Source organism: Pelobates fuscus, chromosome 9 (genome assembly GCF_036172605.1).
Source record: "Pelobates fuscus isolate aPelFus1 chromosome 9, aPelFus1.pri, whole genome shotgun sequence".
In the NCBI taxonomy this organism is placed as follows: domain Eukaryota; kingdom Metazoa; phylum Chordata; class Amphibia; order Anura; family Pelobatidae; genus Pelobates; species Pelobates fuscus.
This window is the reverse complement of record NC_086325.1, coordinates 161,128,640-161,147,269: the sequence shown is the minus strand read 5'-3', so window position 1 is coordinate 161,147,269 and position 18,630 is coordinate 161,128,640. Positions and strand designations below refer to the sequence as shown.

Sequence of the window (18,630 nt, the reverse complement as noted above, 5' to 3'; positions counted from 1 at the left end):
TCCATTGACTACAACCCTCTGTTGCCTGTCACTCAGCCACTGCCTTACCCATTCAACAATATTGGAATCCAAACTCAAAGATTGCTTGGATATAAGTCACTCACCTCTGTGTAGAGGAATGCAGAGTGATATCTGACTTTGCAGCAGCAGTAAAGTGCACATGCATTCTTTAGAATATTTGCACAGCCAGAGCAGACATGGTGCAGAACGTAAATGGCTGCACTCAAGGCAATTACTAACAGCAGTGGTTTTATTTATATAACATGTGGTAAGGGTATAAATCATGAATATCTGTAGTTTGGTTAGGGGTGGAAAGCTTAGCAAATTCTTTATTACAGACTACAGTTAGTGCTGACCATGACGAATCTGGGTATACTTTAATCATGAACAGACCCTCGGAGGGGGACTAAAATATCGCTGGAATAAAATGTAATATACTGTAAAATAGCCCACATGACAGGGCCAGGGCTCCCCCTCCCCAAATTAAATGTTAGCATTGCTTGCAAGCCTTCTAGGATTTATTATAGGTGCCCAGATGACGTTTGATTCTTATTCTTTGTTTTCTATGGGTTACATGACCAAATGTAATTATATAATTGCAATGGGATTTGGAGAGTTTAGAGAAATCAACCAGATGTAAAAAGGATCATGTGTCTGCCTTGCGAAGGGTATACAGAGGTGAGTCGTGACGCAGAATAGTATATACATGCATTTTTTTCCATTATATGTATATCTAAGTGTGTGTACGAATAATTTTTTTTTTTTTTCCATAGATTCACTTTTAAAAAATGGCTTAATGAGCAAGTGTTATTATTGAAATGCTACGATGGTGTTGAATTCAAAGGAACGCATCATCAATTTAACACCATTATTAATGGCAGCTGTCACTGCAGAATAACTATCCTGTGATACTGCTTTGTTACAGAGTATTACGTTAGCGGGTACCGGCCTGGCTGAATGATGGGAGTTACAGACTGTATTAGGTTAGGGGGTACCGGCCTGGCTGAATGATGGGAGTTACAGATAGTATTAGGTTAGCGGGTACCGGCCTGGCTGAATGGTGGGAGTTACAGATTGTATTAGGTTAGGGGGTACCGGCCTGGCTGAATGGTGGGAGTTACAGATTGTATTAGGTTAGGGGGTACCGGCCTGGCTGAATGATGGGAGTTACAGATAGTATTAGGTTAGCGGGTACCGGCCTGGCTGAATGGTGGGAGTTACAGATTGTATTAGGTTAGGGGGTACCGGCCTGGCTGAATGGTGGGAGTTACAGATTGTATTAGGTTAGGGGGTACCGGCCTGGCTGAATGATGGGAGTTACAGATAGTATTAGGTTAGCGGGTACCGGCCTGGCTGAATGGTGGGAGTTACAGATAGTATTAGGTTAGCGGGTACCGGCCTGGCTGAATGGTGGGAGTTACAGATTGTATTAGGTTAGGGGGTACCGGCCTGGCTGAATGGTGGGAGTTACAGATTGTATTAGGTTAGGGGGTACCGGCCTGGCTGAATGGTGGGAGTTACAGACTGTATTAGGTTAGGGGGTACCGGCCTGGCTGAATGGTGGGAGTTACAGATTGTATTAGGTTAGGGGGTACCGGCCTGGCTGAATGGTGGGAGTTACAGATTGTATTAGGTTAGCGGGTACCGGCCTGGCTGAATGATGGGAGTTACAGATAGTATTAGGTTAGCGGGTACCGGCCTGGCTGAATGGTGGGAGTTACAGATAGTATTAGGTTAGCGGGTACCGGCCTGGCTGAATGGTGGGAGTTACAGATTGTATTAGGTTAGGGGGTACCGGCCTGGCTGAATGGTGGGAGTTACAGATTGTATTAGGTTAGGGGGTACCGGCCTGGCTGAATGGTGGGAGTTACAGACTGTATTAGGTTAGGGGGTACCGGCCTGGCTGAATGGTGGGAGTTACAGATTGTATTAGGTTAGGGGGTACCGGCCTGGCTGAATGATGGGAGTTACAGATAGTATTAGGTTAGCGGGTACCGGCCTGGCTGAATGGTGGGAGTTACAGATTGTATTAGGTTAGCGGGTACCGGCCTGGCTGAATGATGGGAGTTACAGCTAGTGATATTTTCAAGGTGTAGATCTAGAATGATGCTGCGCTCCTACTAACTCAGAGCCATTCCAGAGCTTATCAATGACACTCAGCAATAAAAACATGCTGTTTAGATGGTGAAGTTAAAAAATATATATATATTTAGATGCATTTACAAGTCCAGAAGCAAAATGGAATGACATTTGGCATATTACGAGTTGTTGAGAAAACCAGGTAAAATATCTGGATACTCAGAGAACTGGTAGGTGCAGATTAAAGTGACTTACAGCCCAGGTCTTTGTCAGTCGAAAAATTGGCGCACTTTGTAAGGCTGACACAACGGACATGACAGAATGCAGATTGTTCAGATCCAGCAGTTTCTGCAAGAAAAATAAATAAATACCATTTTTAGTATAACAAATTATTAGACGGGCACAGTGTAATCTATTGAACTTATCGGCTCTGCACATGGAGAGACTAGCTATGGATAATAGGAAATGTAGTCTACAAACTGAACATATTAAGGTAACACACAATCTACATATATCTGGAAGTCTGGGAATCTACAGACACCTGTATCGCGGGAAATGCAGTCTGCAGCCATCTGAAGTGCCAAGTGTAGTCTTTATCACTACAAGAGTAATAGAAGTTAAAAAATATATATATTTAAAAAACCCAAGCACTCTCTTGGGGTCTAAATTAGAAATGAAAATTCCAGCATAATATTTTGCAGAAACATAGAAATACCAAGGATGCATATAGTCAAGGAGTAAAGTAAATTGGCATTGTGATTTTCTATTAGAAATTTCTATATCCACCAACGTTGTCTCCAAGATGGGCTCCACAAAGTATCTATAACCTTTCGCAACCAAATCTGAGACAGAGTGCAGTTATATTCCCCAGAGGATACAGATCGATCGACACATACAAAAAGAATCAGATATTTACTACAGAGAAGTAACAATTCTATAACTTCTATAATTCAGGACGTTCCCTTATTTCCCAAGTAATATCTGGTGGGACTTGAAATGACACAGAGAGAAGATCTCACACAGACAAACATTCAGAATAAACAATCTGTAGTGAATTAAATGGTTCACGGCAGTTACGAAAGGTTATGTGTCTGTTACAGAGAGCAAACTAGACTTCCTGATGGGTGACACAATGTTCCAACGAGAGAATTAAAATATAAATGTGGGCACAGTGCTTCTATCTCAATCAAACACAGCTCCATGAAATTTAGAGAGGGTGAATGTGTTGCCTTGGACCTGTATGGCCGTCCTATGAATAAAAAAAACTCAGTTTCAGCTGTTTATAGAATAGCCAGCGGTTCTCATCGGGGTCCTAACTAATGTACATAGTATTATCTTGGCAACACATTCTTCCATTGAAAAATAAGCTCAGTGACCCATTCTCAAAGGGTAACAGAATATATATTACAATTACATTGGGGGGACAGGACGGGACTGAATTAAAACTGTCTCAGTATCTTTTTAAAATAACAGAAAAGAGCAGTGCCTCTGCAGTAAGGAGCTTATAATAGGCAGTTGCTTAGCGGCTGTGGAGTACGATGAATATATTCTATCACTGGGGACCACCTAAACTGTCACAGGGGTCATTGTGCTGGTCCAACCCGGTTCCCTCTTGTTGAGCTTCCTCAGGGACCATAAGAAAAATACATTTAAAACAACCGCCATAATTATGTAAAATCAATTTTAAATGTATTTTTATTGTGGTCCCTGAGGAAGCCCAACAAGGTGGGAACCAAAAGCATTGCGCCAGAAGATTCTTATAAATTAAAATTTTTAAATAAAAGATTTTTTACCATGTGTTTATTCTGAATGTTTGTCTCTGTGAGAGCTTCACTCTCTGTCATTTCAGGTCTCACTGGAGTCCTTGTTTATAGCAGAAACAGGTTATCTGGACGTGCAGTAGGCTCAAGCCCCCATATATATTGTGGGAGAAACCGTTACTACATTAAAAGATCATTGTTTCCTGTGAGTGCACTCATATTGTGGCACTATTTCTGTTTCTATTGTACTACACTACTGTAACGAATTGCACTCCGTCACTGGGTTTTGGAGAGGCCTGCTTGCCAGCCTCTTGCCCTGTGACTATGGCCCCTGGGGTGTATTGCCTTTTAAAAACTATTTGATCATATTGGATTTTAAAGGCACTGTTTCTGCCCCTTGGACTTTTAACTGGACCAGATTCAAACATGTGGTGGCGGCTAACCTAAATTGTCCAGCAGCGTTTTGCCGTCGAGTGTATAGAACTGTTTTCGGCATAGGACTATGTGCACGGTGGGGCAAAAATAAGACTTCCAGGAAATTCCTGAACCGATCTGGGTGATTTTTGGATATGTTGTTCACCCAGATCGGGGCTATGGAGGGATGTGACTTTTGTGGGAATATGTTGTAGTTTGGGGTACTTTTTGGGGTTTGTAAAAATGTATGTTTTTTCTGCTCAGAGTTAATTGAGTTAGTCCATTGTCTTTGTTGATTATATCACAGGCAGAGGGGAGGGATTGTGTACACTGTATGTGGGAGTGTTACGGTAATCATTATTGTGCCCCTTGCACGAAACTCTGTATAAAAGAAATGCAAGTTGCTCAATAAAGCAGACCTTCTTACCCTCAACTCGCAGCCTCGTCTCGTGTTGTAGGGAACAGCTATACCCGCTATATCACTGCTAGCTCTTGTAAGAGCTCTCTTCAGCTACACAGCTATACTCTCCTGGAGGAGAGGTCCTTCCCTCAGTTATACCCTCCTGGAGGAGAGGTCCTTCCCTCAGTTATACCCTCCTGGAGGAGAGGTCCTTCCCTCAGTTATACCCTCCTGGAGGAGAGGTCCTTCCCACATGGTCCTGGGTCCAGAGGTTGGACCAGGGTGGGAAGAAGACGGCGAGACCCCAACCAAGCTATGGCGGTTCGTGGAGTCTGCGGTGGGTATGGTGTCCGGTGCGGTGCTGATGGTCCTTGGTAAGCGCTAGGAGCATCGATTGGCGGTCGGTCCGTCACAACTACGCGGTGTGTTTTCTTGCTTCCAGCTGTATCCCCATATTGTCGTTTGTGCATTGTATAGTAGGTGACTACTAGGAGGTTTAGAGGAATCTATACAAGACACCCCCACAGCAGGATTTACTACCAGCTAAGTACTACCCTAGCGTATATATGTATACACATACACACATTTCTATTAACTGTCCAGTCACTATAATGATCACATGAAATCACAGGTAACTTGTGACCTGTAAAAACCTGTATCAATACTAACATGACAACTAGGCGATACAAGCAGGCCAGACTTACCTTGGCTATCTTGATAAAATGGCTCAGTATTTCGGCTCGAATTTTTAAGGTCTGTGCTGTTAATATTTCCCGAACGACCCAGAAACTGACCTGAAAATAAACAAGAAAGAACAGGTTATCACCAAGATCAGAGTATTTAGATTTATACGAACCATTAAACTCACAAATACATGTTATAGTAGATACTTCTGTGTGTAGTATAGCTAAAAATTAAAGCAAAAAAAAGCTGGGGATGTCACTGCCTGAATAATGATAATAATAAGGGAACAATTTAACATTTACTAAATATATAGAAATGCCAGAAAATGTTAACATGAGTGTATGTTAATGGTGGTTTATTTACTAAATGGTGAATTGTGGATGAACTGAAAACCATGCAAAATGCAGAACAAAACAGCCAGTTTGGAATAGTAAAGATAGACTTCACTAAGAATAATGAATGTGCTATGTACATACAGATGTGGTTGGACAATAATTCTTATAATTACTGGCCCATCTACTACATGCAAAGCAGCTTGGGAGTTGGAGTTTTTCTGCATCAGGAGCTTGGTGGGGGAAGTCTCAGTTTGATAATGCTGACGCACGAGAAAGGGTTGTATGTACCATTTAAAGAATATAAATGAATGTAGATTGGTGCTCCATTGAGAAACCAGCAGGACCTTTTGGATTCAAGAAGTAATTTTGTTTACGTGTTAGATAGTAACGCTAAAACCATGTAGGTGGCAGGCCAATAACAAATATTTCATAAAAAGAACGCATTGAGAAGTGCACCGTGTCATCGTACAGTGCGTTATTAATTTAGGAACAGTGATTAATGGACCTTTTATTACTAACACGTGCTCAAATATTATTAACACATTTGGGAAAAAATGCTAAATGTTCTGTTAAAAGATCTGGAAGTTTAAACAAATACTAAGTCCATTACAGCTCACTGTATTACAACAGCTTATAGCAGAGGTTGTAGTTCAAGTCCTCGGCTATTTGTCAGACCACGTTCAAGTAGTAGCTGAACAAAAATTGTGTCTCTCCCACCACTGAACATTTTACTTCCGCTCTACTTGTCAAACTCTGTGTAAATGTGGAGTTCAGCATGTGCTAGCTTTCATTTCTGAGCCGATTTGGATAGATAAGAAAATGAAACTCCCAAATTATCTCAACAGAAGAAGAGGGGTCAAGTTATTGGTACTGGGAGAGACCCATTTTTTGTCAAACGGATTTAAAAAAAAAAAGAAAAAAAAAAAGAGGACAATAAGCTCAACAACAAGCCCCAGTTGGTATCCTAATGAATCCAAAAAAAAACTTCCAAACATTATCGAATGGATCGTACAGAGGGTGAAAAGGATTGGATTTGCTTGGCAGTGTATTGTGTATGAAAAGATATTTGGATTCTCAGTTTCCTTTTTTAAATTTGCGCCTGATGTGCAAAAACGCACAATGCATTGCATATAACCCCTAAACACGCCCAAACCACCAGAAATTGTGGCGAACGGACAAAGGAACTGCAAATTTTAAAGCAAAATTGCAGATCTTGGAGAATTTTCCAGTTCAGCTATTTTAACATTTAATGTAAAATTCCCTTGTCTGTAGCGCTAAATTGTCTATTTAGTGAATAACCCTTAACAAAGTTTGTAACCTCTAGTCTGGGGACAGAGAAACGTTAAGAAAATGTAAACGAATAAAAAGCTAATTTGATTAATACACCGCTGTGCGCCAGATCCCTATCCTTTTACCAACTCAGATTACGGTGTTTATTTTTTTATTGCGTTACTGTATATATTCCCATCAATTTGCCCACAGAACGCTAACCGAATAAATAGATCCGTAAAACTCTCTGACCAATGAATAAACTCTCTCTCTTTTTATTTTTAAGCTGTTCTGCTCTGCAAACATTACTTAATTGTGGAAAAAATGTGTATAAAGTATCTTAGAAAATGAAGTAAGGCTAGAGTGTATAAATCACTCCGAATATTCAACGCAGTTTTATCTGCCCAGATGTGCTTCACGTGACGACATGCGAGAAATGGGGAAAGGGAGAACACAAACGAGACTGTTTCAGTGCTGGAGACAAATTGTATCAGCAATAATCCACTTTACCTACAAAGTTTAAGAAGGTATTAAAGATAAATGTTTACAGCTCTTTAAATAACTTGTTGTAGGAGAACTTAAAGAGGCTCTGTCACCTTCTGGGGTCTTTGCATATTTTGCAAGACCCCCGATGGTGACATCACTTACTTGGTGTGCTTTAGCCCGTGGGTGCAGCGGTGGGTAGATATACTTACCTGATGTGGGCACAGCCATCTTCTTTCTTCAGTTCCTGACAATATAGACGGCTTGGGAAAGTGACAAAACTTGACAACAGGTAGCTCCACCTTTTGTCAAGTGGAGGAAAATTTCATAAGGCAAAGTAGTCCCCATCTTGCCTTATTTAAAAAAATATATATTTTAAAAGTGTATCCCCAAAAATTAAATTTAGACTATAAACCGTTAACAAATGAAGATGCATTTATTTAAAGTTTTTTTACTTGGTGCTTATCATTTCGGGCGCCTCAATGTATTGGAGAAAATCAAGTGCTATTTTAGGGCAAAGTACAACATTTTTGAAAACCCTTGATGTCCCTGGTGAGTGCACCCTCCTTATTTGTCCCAGAACTGTCCATGTTTTTGCCTCGACATATGTGGCTTAAAGTGGAAAAGTAATCTTTTGGAAAATGCAGCAAAGGTTAAGTATTCTAAGCCAAATTTAGGACATTGCCAAACATTGCAACATTTTATAGCTTTTTTTTTTTTAACGTTTTGTTTTGCACGTTTACACACACCAGACGCCTTCTACATTAATACTGTGCCTTCATTTTTTCCAGGCTATGTAAAAAAAAAAAAAAAAATGATCTAAATTTCAGGGTAATCAGCCAACCACAGATTAAGCTGCAAGTCCCCTTTTTGCTTACGTAAATGACTCAGTCACTGGATGGATATAGGGGCCTATTTAGGGTCCCTGACATGTTATATAACTCTGATCTTTTTATCACCCTTGTTGTGTTCATTCGAATACTTTCCATAGACGTAGCTCGGAGTCTGGCTTGGCACAGTCTCCAGACCAACCTCTTTAGGAGTTTAAATGCTTCTTCAAATAGTGTTGGTTTTAGTAAAAGAAGGAAAAAAAATGCATTTAAATAGAGATTTGTTTATGAAGGATCTACATTGATTTTGATGTTACTGTAAAACACGTAATGTGTTTTTCTGGTAACATATTAGTAAAATGGAAAAAAAACATTTAATTTTTTTCAATTTGGCTTTTAAGGCAACAGTACGATTTTACTTTTCTTTTTGACAATATAGTAAATTTTGCCCCAATTTTGACTCAAATTTGCAATAAGATTTTTAGAAGCATATTATGGACTGAAAGAATCGTTATTAAAAAGAAAATGCCAGGCTCTGCCCCAGCCCACTGCGCAGACTGTCTGACCTGCGCCCTCGTCCTCGCTTCCTGCTCCTTACAGATAGCATGGTCTTTAGTTATTCGTATCAAACAGTCCCTGGCACTCCACCAAAATATTTGTGTTGGAATAGAATCTATTCCCAGGGTGTCCCACAGTTTGTTTTCACATCTGTTTTTTTTTTTTTTTTTTTAAAGAGCAAAATACTTTTTGGTGAATAAAAAAAATAAAAATTAAACTGTGTTCCAAGGGGTTTGATGATAGAAGTTTTCCAGCGGATGGAAACGGCAGGAAAGTAATTGTATCCATCTGAATATGACCTAATCACGCTAATTCTTCCAGGCCTGGGTTCTCGTGATACCCAGACAATGAGACAGGGTTTAAAACTCAGAGCTTTGGGGTGTCATTAACTCTTTGCTTCTGCTAGAGCATGCAGCAATTCACATTTTATATAAGAAAGGAAATGTGGAGGGCGTACATGCTATATACATGGTAAAGAGGAAATATGGAGAACTTGCATGCTATGTACGTGGTAAAGAGGAGATATGGAGGGCTGATATGCTACATACATGGTAAAGCAGATATGTGGAGGACACACATGCTATGTACACGGTAAAGATGAGATGTGGAGGGCTTACATGCTATGTACACGTAAAGATGAGATGTGGAGGGCTTACATGCTATGTACACGGTAAAGATGAGATGTGGAGGGCTTACATGCTATGTACACGGTAAAGATGAGATGTGGAGGGCTTACATGCTATGTATGGGGTAAAGATGAGATGTGGAGGGCTTACATGCTATGTACACGGTAAAGATGAGATGTGCCGAAAACCTGAATACCGCAAGTACATTATAACTTGGACTGCAAGTCACAGGTGTATACTCCTTAGGCTATCATCCTCAGATATTGCTCTATGTCCGATTCCACTTTTACAATCTTTCTCCGGCGGGCCCGCCGCCAAATAGACCACCCACGAAACGCATTACCATGTACCTCTCAGTTTGCTAATACCCCCCAAAAAGAAGGTATCTCCAACAAGCAAATGTTCATTTTTCTTACTAATACCATGCAACCACGAGTATAACTATTATACACCACTGTACCTATGCTTCACATAGACTGTAATGTTTACCTGTTACCAGTGACACTTTATGCAACGGTTGCATTTAAAATGTAGCAAAACTGAGAGATGATAAATGTACAAAATGCGATGCTACAATAAAAATTATAAATTATAACAAAAAAAAAAAAAAAGAAAATAACAGGACACGCAGCTTTTGTGTCATGTTACATCCAATCCAAAGAGTTTTAATAGACTTCATCAGACGTGTTTTCCTTTAAAAGAGCCCTCCACTATTTCCTTTGGCCAGATCTTTAAAGTTTATGATTTTTCTAACTATTCCAATAGGAGCAGTGTAAAAGAATGGTTTAGCATTATTTTACAATGTATGGAGCACATTGCTCTGGGGGTGTGGGGGAAGGGTTCGAGGCAGGGAATAAGCCAACTTAATGCCAGCACTTACAAAAAGGAGATCACATCTACCAACTCTGGGAGTGAATGCAGTGTGTAGGTGCAGATGACATAATGTGCAGCATACAAATCTCCATTAAAAAAATCTATGAAATATGCCAAGGCAAGCTCTGCGGCCAACATAATGCACGTTTAAACTGCTTTCTTGGAAGCGTTATTTTGGCTCCAATCAAACTGTAAATTGGTTTCCAATCGGAGGGGTTTTGGCAAACATTTCTGTGATCACGTCAAAGGATGGAAGTGTGATTTTGTTGCAAAAATACCAAATTCAACCTATGGAACCATAAGATATCAATGCATTTAGAAACAGGAAGGCGTTGAATAGTTAAATCCCGAATTGTATTCTTTGGAATCTGTAAAGCAGTTTGGTAACGAAGTTCCATCAAATAAAACTGACGATGTCCCTGCTTAACGCTGCTGAACTAGCTCGCAAGGTTTACTGGGAGCCGGGATTTTAATTTCTAACCAAGTCATACTGTGAGTGACAGCCCGATTTCCCAAGCGGTCCTGGAGCAGTTTAAGATTGAGTTTCACTCACTTGTTAAACCAACAACTGGTGTTCCAATCACATCAGCCTAGGGACCACAGACCTCTTAGCCTCTGGTCTGCCCCTGGCAGAACTTATTAAACTGAGAAAAATATAGCAGACAGCTCCCCTCCGTTCTATTCGTTCCATGATAAGTGTTATGATGTATAGCAAGAGGAATCCCAGCTCCTATCTGGAATAATCATACACACAAGGCCAAGCAAGTCCAAGTTAAAGTCAATCTCATTTACCCTGGGGTCCGACAAACAAGTAGGAGGTAGCGGTCAGAGGTAAAGATGTAGCTCGTGTGTCCCGGATGGGTGATATACAATAGGTCCCTCAGACTTTTTGCACAAAGACTAAAAGCAGAGCTCCGTGCTTCTGTAAAGTCTGCAGGACCGAGGTTACACACCATACAACATGACGGGAATATTGTCCAAATAACTGCAAAATCCTATCCACTCGGCTCTAATGTGATACCGTCCTCATTTCATTTTCTATTTAGTTTACCTGTCAATAGTTCACTAGTTCTGGTCAACTGAAAGAGCATAACATTTCTTATATTCCAGACTGGCTGAGAATCTCGACACTATCTGGACCCAGCAGAGGCTCACGATTTACAGTAGCAAAACTCAAATTTGTTTTTTTTTTACATATAGCATCAAATGCTTTTAAATGTTTTGAATGCATCAAAAGTAGATTGTGCATTAACAGTGAGAGCATGATTAAAAAATATCAAGTCACAGATTGCAGAAGGCAAGGGGCCTCCCATGCCCTGATTCCTGCACCAGTTGTACAGCATGATACAATTATTATAAGGGAAGAGGAAGCCAGGCGCATGCTGCAATAGGTTTATTTATTTATATACATATTTCATACCTGGTTAAACCTTCTTGTAAAGGCAACAACATTTGGAGCAAGGCTGTGTTTCTCCTTTTTGTTCCACCCGCAGCTGGTGAGTTCCTGAAAAGAGATCAAGTAAACAGAATAGGTTTATGGGTATCTGAGCAGCGGGTATCTGGGCTTCTACGGAATTGCGTATGTTACATTCAAAACACTGATTTGCATTCCACCGCATAGAAGAGATAAGCTTGGAACGAGAGCCGAACTCCCCCTCCCGATTCCATGTAATACAATGTCTCTGTAACCACAGAGGAGCTGGAGGGAGGTACCCCAAAACATAAGCTGGTTATAGTATAACCCCCTTTGATGGATAAGGAAGCTGCATTATTGTGATAAATATAAAATTAAACCAGAAAGTGCCGTGACTGCTGGTCAGTCATTATAATGTAGGAGTGATTATGGCTGAGCTAACTCATGTAATATATTCTATAAATGTACAAATAAACCAGTTTAGCTTTATTGTGTCATCACGGCTTGGGAAGAACTGTGAAGATCACCTTAAATGTTATCTTATCTTTGATCTCGTTCTATAACATGTATTAAAAAGTAGCTCTTAAATGGAAAGGTAAAGAATATATATATTTTTATGTATCTGTATTTATACAAAACACAACATATACAACAAGCTCTGAACCTTTTATTTAATGTATTATCCACTTACAAAATTTGACTTCTATGTTTAAAAAAAAGTGTCTGGAATACCCAAAATACTCATAACAATTCTGGTGGAAACCCTTTGCTGTACATTACAGAATAGGACAAATTCCCTGTCCACGCAGGCAGACATGCTATATCTGAGTGTTAGCTGCTCTGATTACAGGAAAGAGTCACGTTGCAAACTTACAGATCCAATTCTGCTACATTTTTCTGCTCAGCTTGTTTAGCCAAGAATTTGTAATTCCCTTGTAAATCATTATAAATCTACAGTAGGTGAATCGGATACTACCGGTACACAATGTTCTGAAAATAGACTGAAAGCTGGTTGAACCTCATGGGGAAATGTAGACCAGGAAAGATCTGAATTGCCAAGTGCTGGATCATCGAAACCAGGCAGTAGGATAAATTAGTGCTTCATACCGGCACTGTGGACTTTACAAACTCACAGATACACAATATGTCTGACTGTCAGCACATGAAAAAAGTACATATTTTTTACAAAATGAATAAAACTGGTTTTACTGAAGATATGTTGCAGTCAGGTCACAAATTCTTGCGAGGAAATTACGCCATGTGGAGCACTCGCTCGAAATTCCAGCAAAGAAAAAAAAAAACCTCACATATTTTTACTTTTTAGGAAAAGAAGCGTTGCAAATTTTGTCACTGAGTCCAAGTTATATACAAGGTATTCCGATTATTATTTATCTATTTCTTTTTACACATTAATAACCACTACACTAATAATCAGGATCTGGTCATTCACAAAGCAGCTCTGGCGATGAGCGAGTGGGACGGGGAAGGTTATTGACTAAACTCCAAATTGTGGCAAATTTAAATTCAAATGGTAAAGCTCAGGCTGAAATAACCAAGCTTAGGTAACTTTTCCAAATCTCTTTATTTTGTCTACATTTTGTATTTGGAGTTTTGTGAAGAACGGACTAGAAACAGAATGTGACGGCAGATAAGAACCATTCGGCCCATCTAGTCTGCCCAGGTTTCTAAATCCTTTCATTAGTCCCTGGCCTTATCTTATAGTTAGGATGGCCTTATGCCTATCCCACGCATGCTTAAAGGGATCCCATAGTGCCAGGTAAACACTATACGCTCTTGGAAAGTCCCTCTCCCTCGGGCCCCCTTCTGGCGCTAAAGGGGTTAAAACACCTTCAGCCACTTACCTTAATCCAGCACCGGGCTCCCTCGGCGCTGGTGACCTCTCCTCCCCCGCTGATGTCAGCTCCCGAGTGGAGTCGCATGCGCATGCGCGGCCAGAGGCATGCGCGCATTCATACCCGCCCATAGGAAAGCATTACTCAATGCTTTCCTATGGGAATCTTATTTGACGCTGGACTCCGCGAGGACTTCCAGCAATAGATAAGTGTGATTTACTCTGTGTAAATCGCGGAAGCAGCCTTTAGTGGCAGTCAGGGAGACAGCCACTAGAGGCTGGATTAACCCTGCAGTGTAAGCATAGCAGTTTCTCTGAAACATGTTTTCAGCTGCAGGGTTAAAACTAGAGGGACCTGGTACCCAGACCACTTCATTAAATTGACGTGGTCTGGGTGCCTATAGTGGTCCTTTAAACTCCCTCACTGCGTTATCCTCTACCACTTCAGCTGGAAGGCTATTCCATGCATCCACTACCTTCTCAGTAAAGTAATACTTCCTGAAATTATTTTTAAACCTTTGCCCCCTCTAATTTAAGACTATGTCCTCTTGTTGTGGTAGTTTTTCTTCTTTTAAATATAGTCTCCTCCATTACTGTGTTGATTTCCTTTATGTATTTAAATGTTTCTATCATATCCGCCCTGTCTCGTCTTTCCTCCATGCTATACATGTTAAGATCCTTTAACCTTTCCTGGTATGCTTTATCCTGCAATCCATGAACCAGTTTAGTAGCCCTTCTCTGAACTCTCTCTAAAGTATCAATATCCTTCTGAAGATACGGTCTCCAGTACTGCGTACAATACTCCAAGTGAGGTCTCACCAGTGTTCTGAACATTGTAGCCCATACCAGCAGAGTTGAAAAATTTTCAACTTCAGTAAATTCTAATTCCTCTGTTAATTCTCTACAATTATCGGTTTAGTTATTCATTCACATTTTAACAATCATACAAAGAGACAAATGAAAAAACACGTACTTCAGTTTAGATTCTGGTTCTGCATTTATCTAAACTAGGACATCTACATAAAGTTAAAAAGTAAATTATTTTGGAGAGAAAAAAATCATCAAATCAAAAGCCAAATTGCAAAACATGTGATTACTGGTGCCAGTCACACAGAAAAAAACGTATATTTCCAGCTGTCTGTAGTGAAATCTCACGTGCTGAATGGTTAATCTGACTCCAATCCAAGGTACGCCACTGGGGAAACTGCTCAAACAGTGCTCCTGGAAATACACCTGTAATCGCTTTTACACCATTTTGCCTCATTTTAACACGATTTTCAATGTTGAGTTTGTAACCAATTCGTAATAAAATAACTAAGTGTTAATACACAAAATTAAAAAATAAAATAAAGGTGTCTGCTATCACCGCGCAGTCGAAGAGGTCTCACATTTTATGGCCGGATTTATAGCATGTAGACGGGAAAAGCTCAGAAACAGTGGGTCGATTCACGGTCTTCTACAGAGACTTGTTAAAGGAAGCGTAACACCAATTTGTCAGTCGTTGTATAAATTTACTGTCTGGTCACAGAGTGTCTTTATTGGAACGTCCTGCAGAGTTCCTGGTAAGGGCATATGGCACAGGCTGAACGGAATGTCCTGGCCTCTGGTACGGAACATGGACTCAGTCCTGAATAGCTCATTTACATGTATGTAGAGCAACTAATTCTCAAAAGATGAGCGGCAAGTCGATCTTTCATCAGTACAATGCATTTCCTACTAGGGTGAAGTCCGAATTTTTATAGCAGTATCAGTACATCCCAGGTCTGTGGAGAACCAAGGTGCTTGGTACGGATGGACGTACATACATTTTAGGAACAAACCACGAGCTAACTATGATGCCTTAGGAGCGAACAGACACTTTAATGTCACTTTCAATAAATTCAGCGTGAGCATTTTTACAAGATCTGGTTAAAAAGGTTTGATGTTCAGCCAAAACATCTGTAACTGGGATTGGCTATAATAAAACCGTGCAATTGAAGGGAATAATACATTACATTTCTGTAACGGCAAAGCACCATAGGAGATGGGAATCCATAAGTGGTAGGTGTTTATTATGGTACTTACCCCCTGACATGCTCTCACAGATGTGTATAATAGAAAGAGACGTGATGTGCGACACCTAATCTTAAATAAACTTTATTAACTGCTACAAGAGCTAGTTACTTACAGAGAAGGCTAACACGGAGCTTGCTCTCATACGTATAGAGAAAAGCTTGACAACGCAAGGGAGAAAAACAAACAAAACATCAAGCCCTTCTATTAATTTCGCTTTCTGTCTTTCCCTTGGGGTAGTGTGAGGGCTGGATACTGACAATCCCCAAGCATTAAGTCTGGATTAGAGCTCCCGCTGCGGGAGAGAGAAGCATGGCGAGACATGCAGTACTTGGCTGCATTAGACAGAGGACGCACGCAGCTGGACAATGTCATACTAACTATGGTCTTTCTGCACTGCAAGAGGCACTGATCTACAGCTGACCCAGTGGCAAAACTACTACTGGTGCTGGTGGTGGAGCCACAGCCAGCAGAAGCGGAACAATTTTGACCAGTATGTGTGTCAGTGTGTGTATCTGTATGTATCAGTGTATCTGTATGTGTCAGTGTATCTGTATGTATATATCTATATGTGTGTCAGTGTGTGTATCTGTGTATTGCGTTTACCACATTAATGTTGCATGGTATATATTCACAATGCTCTAACAGATTAATTAAAAACACTTTAGTTATTTTAGCACTTTTTAATTTGTCTCCCACGTTACATTAGTGTAGGATCCACAGATATTGGGGTACTGTGACGTAGTGCTGGGATTAACATGGTATGGCCATATTGTGGATCTCAATCCTCATATTTCTTTGCTGAGATAGGTGATTTAATTTGGCCTTGTAAAATGTCAAACTGTATTTTAATGTGTGTGCTGTTTCTTAATCTGTATTCCTTTTTTCCTGTGTATATATATGTGTGTCAGTGTATCTGCATGTGTGTCAGTGTGTATTTGTATCCATGTGTGGCTGTGTATGTGTATATGTGCATACATCTCTGAATTCAAATGCCAACACTACACACAAATACACCCCTACATTCAAACACACGTACCGTATGTATTAAAACACCAGCATTATTTATAAACACACCTGCATTCAAAAACCAACACTACATACAAACACACCCCTACAGTCACTCACACATATTTTATACTAAAACATGTTTACATCAGTGTTAAAAACAATCCTGCAAAGATGGGCAAATGGTAGATCCCTAACTGACAAGTCATAATGGGAGTTGTGCGACAGATAGCGATATCAGATATCGATTTGGCTACCCATGCATTAAGGGGCCCATATAAAATCCTCTCTACGTTAGTTCTGCCACTGAGCTGACAATCCTAGTCACTTGGTCCAGATGGGAATCTGCAGGCTGCAATACATAGTGAATGCTGCCACTATGTATATCTTCAATGGAAAACAAGAAGATCATATATCAGATGAAAACTCACTGTGTGTTCATTATTCTAGAGGATTGAGAACTTAAGGGCTAACCATAAGGCAAGCTAATGATTTATTTTCCATTCTCAATGTCTCTTAAACTGTGTTTTTAACACTAAAGACTTGTCCATGAGGCTGTGCCTTCTGAGACAGGCCCAGGTTGCGTGGGTCTCCTGGTTAAGGTGACACCGTGTGTTAAAAGATGTTCTGGGCTAAAGTCCTAAACGTGTTGCAATCCTCAGAAACAGTTTATTTGACTCTATGGTGGCCGATCTGCTTCTACAGCTTTGACCAAGAATGGCTCTTTAAACATCTCCAAACCCCAATTCTTTATTCTTACGTCTTTGAGATTTACAAAATAAATCTGTAGAGTTAAGTCAAGGGATTCCTTTATCAAACTGTGAGTTGAAGAGAGTTAATAAAGGGCCCCAAAAAGTGCTAAGAGTTATTATAAAGAGTTATATAAGAGCTAAATATGAACCGTTTCAAGATTTCTCCATAATAATAGACGTACAGATTTCAGCCTTCGGAGGTAAACGCAAAAAAATGTAAATAACAGACAGTTCATTGGTCCACGAAGCGACAGTAATCAACATCTCCAGGAGCCGAGCCGGACGGTACAATAAATGGAAAGGACGCTCACGCACTCTAAAAATCAAAACAACATTTTTCTCCTGGTTTGCTAGATTTTCCACTTCTTCTGTAAGTGTTTAAACAGCATGGAACGATGGAAAGTTTAGGTAATTTGTAGAAGTCAGGTCGACGTCCTAGGCTGGAACTGAATACATGGGCTTTTAGCTGCACTGGTTGCGTGGTAGTCTGCGTGAACGCGAACGATAACAGCACCAGCATGCAAACCAATTCATCATTACAATCAGGGCTAAACTCGGACGATCCAACAAAATGTCAGAGTACATCAGACTCTCAAAGGAGACTGTCAAATATTTAATCTGAGCTAGAGGCAGATGCTCTCAGGGAAACAAATTTCTCTGCTCCAGACTATAGGTCTCAGCACTGCATCCGAGGGAGATGGTAACCAGCCTGCAGAAGTTAACCATTAAATATACAGTTTGACCAGGAATTGGGCAGAATTGACGAGGGGAAAGCACGTTTTCAGCCAAAAAAGCAAAACTGGAAAATGTGCACATTTATTTTGCCTTTTATTTTATTTTTATTTAGATCGGCAATTTGGCCTAAAAGTAAAAAAAAATTAAATGCTGTGGCCCTGATATATATGTTATCTTCCCCCCCCCCTCCCCCGAAAAAAAAGAATATATCACAATTTTAAAATCTTAAAAAAAAAATTTCAATAAATTTCATCATTTTAAAAGTTTAGCCAAAAATCTATGAAACGCTTATCTAAAAATATTTAACTGGGGCCTGTATATGCCAAAACGTAACAGTGCAATGTAAATGGGAATCCACGTTATATACGAGTCAGAACAAACAGCAAAAGTCTTTAAATGCCTTTAATGTTTTTTGTTTTTGTTTTTTTAATTCTTTATTTTAGTTGTGCACAGATAACATTACAGGCTTGTCTTGCCACAACACTATCAACAAGCAGAATTATGAC

The 18,630-nt window shown here is 40.0% G+C and overlaps 1 protein-coding gene across 4 annotated transcripts in view; it reads right to left on the bottom strand.

Moving 5' to 3' along the window:
• Positions 1-18,630, bottom strand: part of RALGPS1 (Ral GEF with PH domain and SH3 binding motif 1) — a 328,055-nt gene that overhangs the window by 205,904 nt on the left and 103,521 nt on the right. For all 4 annotated transcript variants that reach the window (XM_063432901.1, XM_063432903.1, XM_063432904.1 and 1 more), the window contains exons 6-8: positions 11,732-11,815; positions 5,358-5,447; positions 2,335-2,427 (exon numbers count right to left, since the gene is read on the bottom strand). In XM_063432901.1, coding sequence (XP_063288971.1) covers positions 2,335-2,427; positions 5,358-5,447; positions 11,732-11,815 — 267 coding nt within the window. The remainder of the gene's footprint in view (positions 1-2,334; positions 2,428-5,357; positions 5,448-11,731; positions 11,816-18,630) is intronic.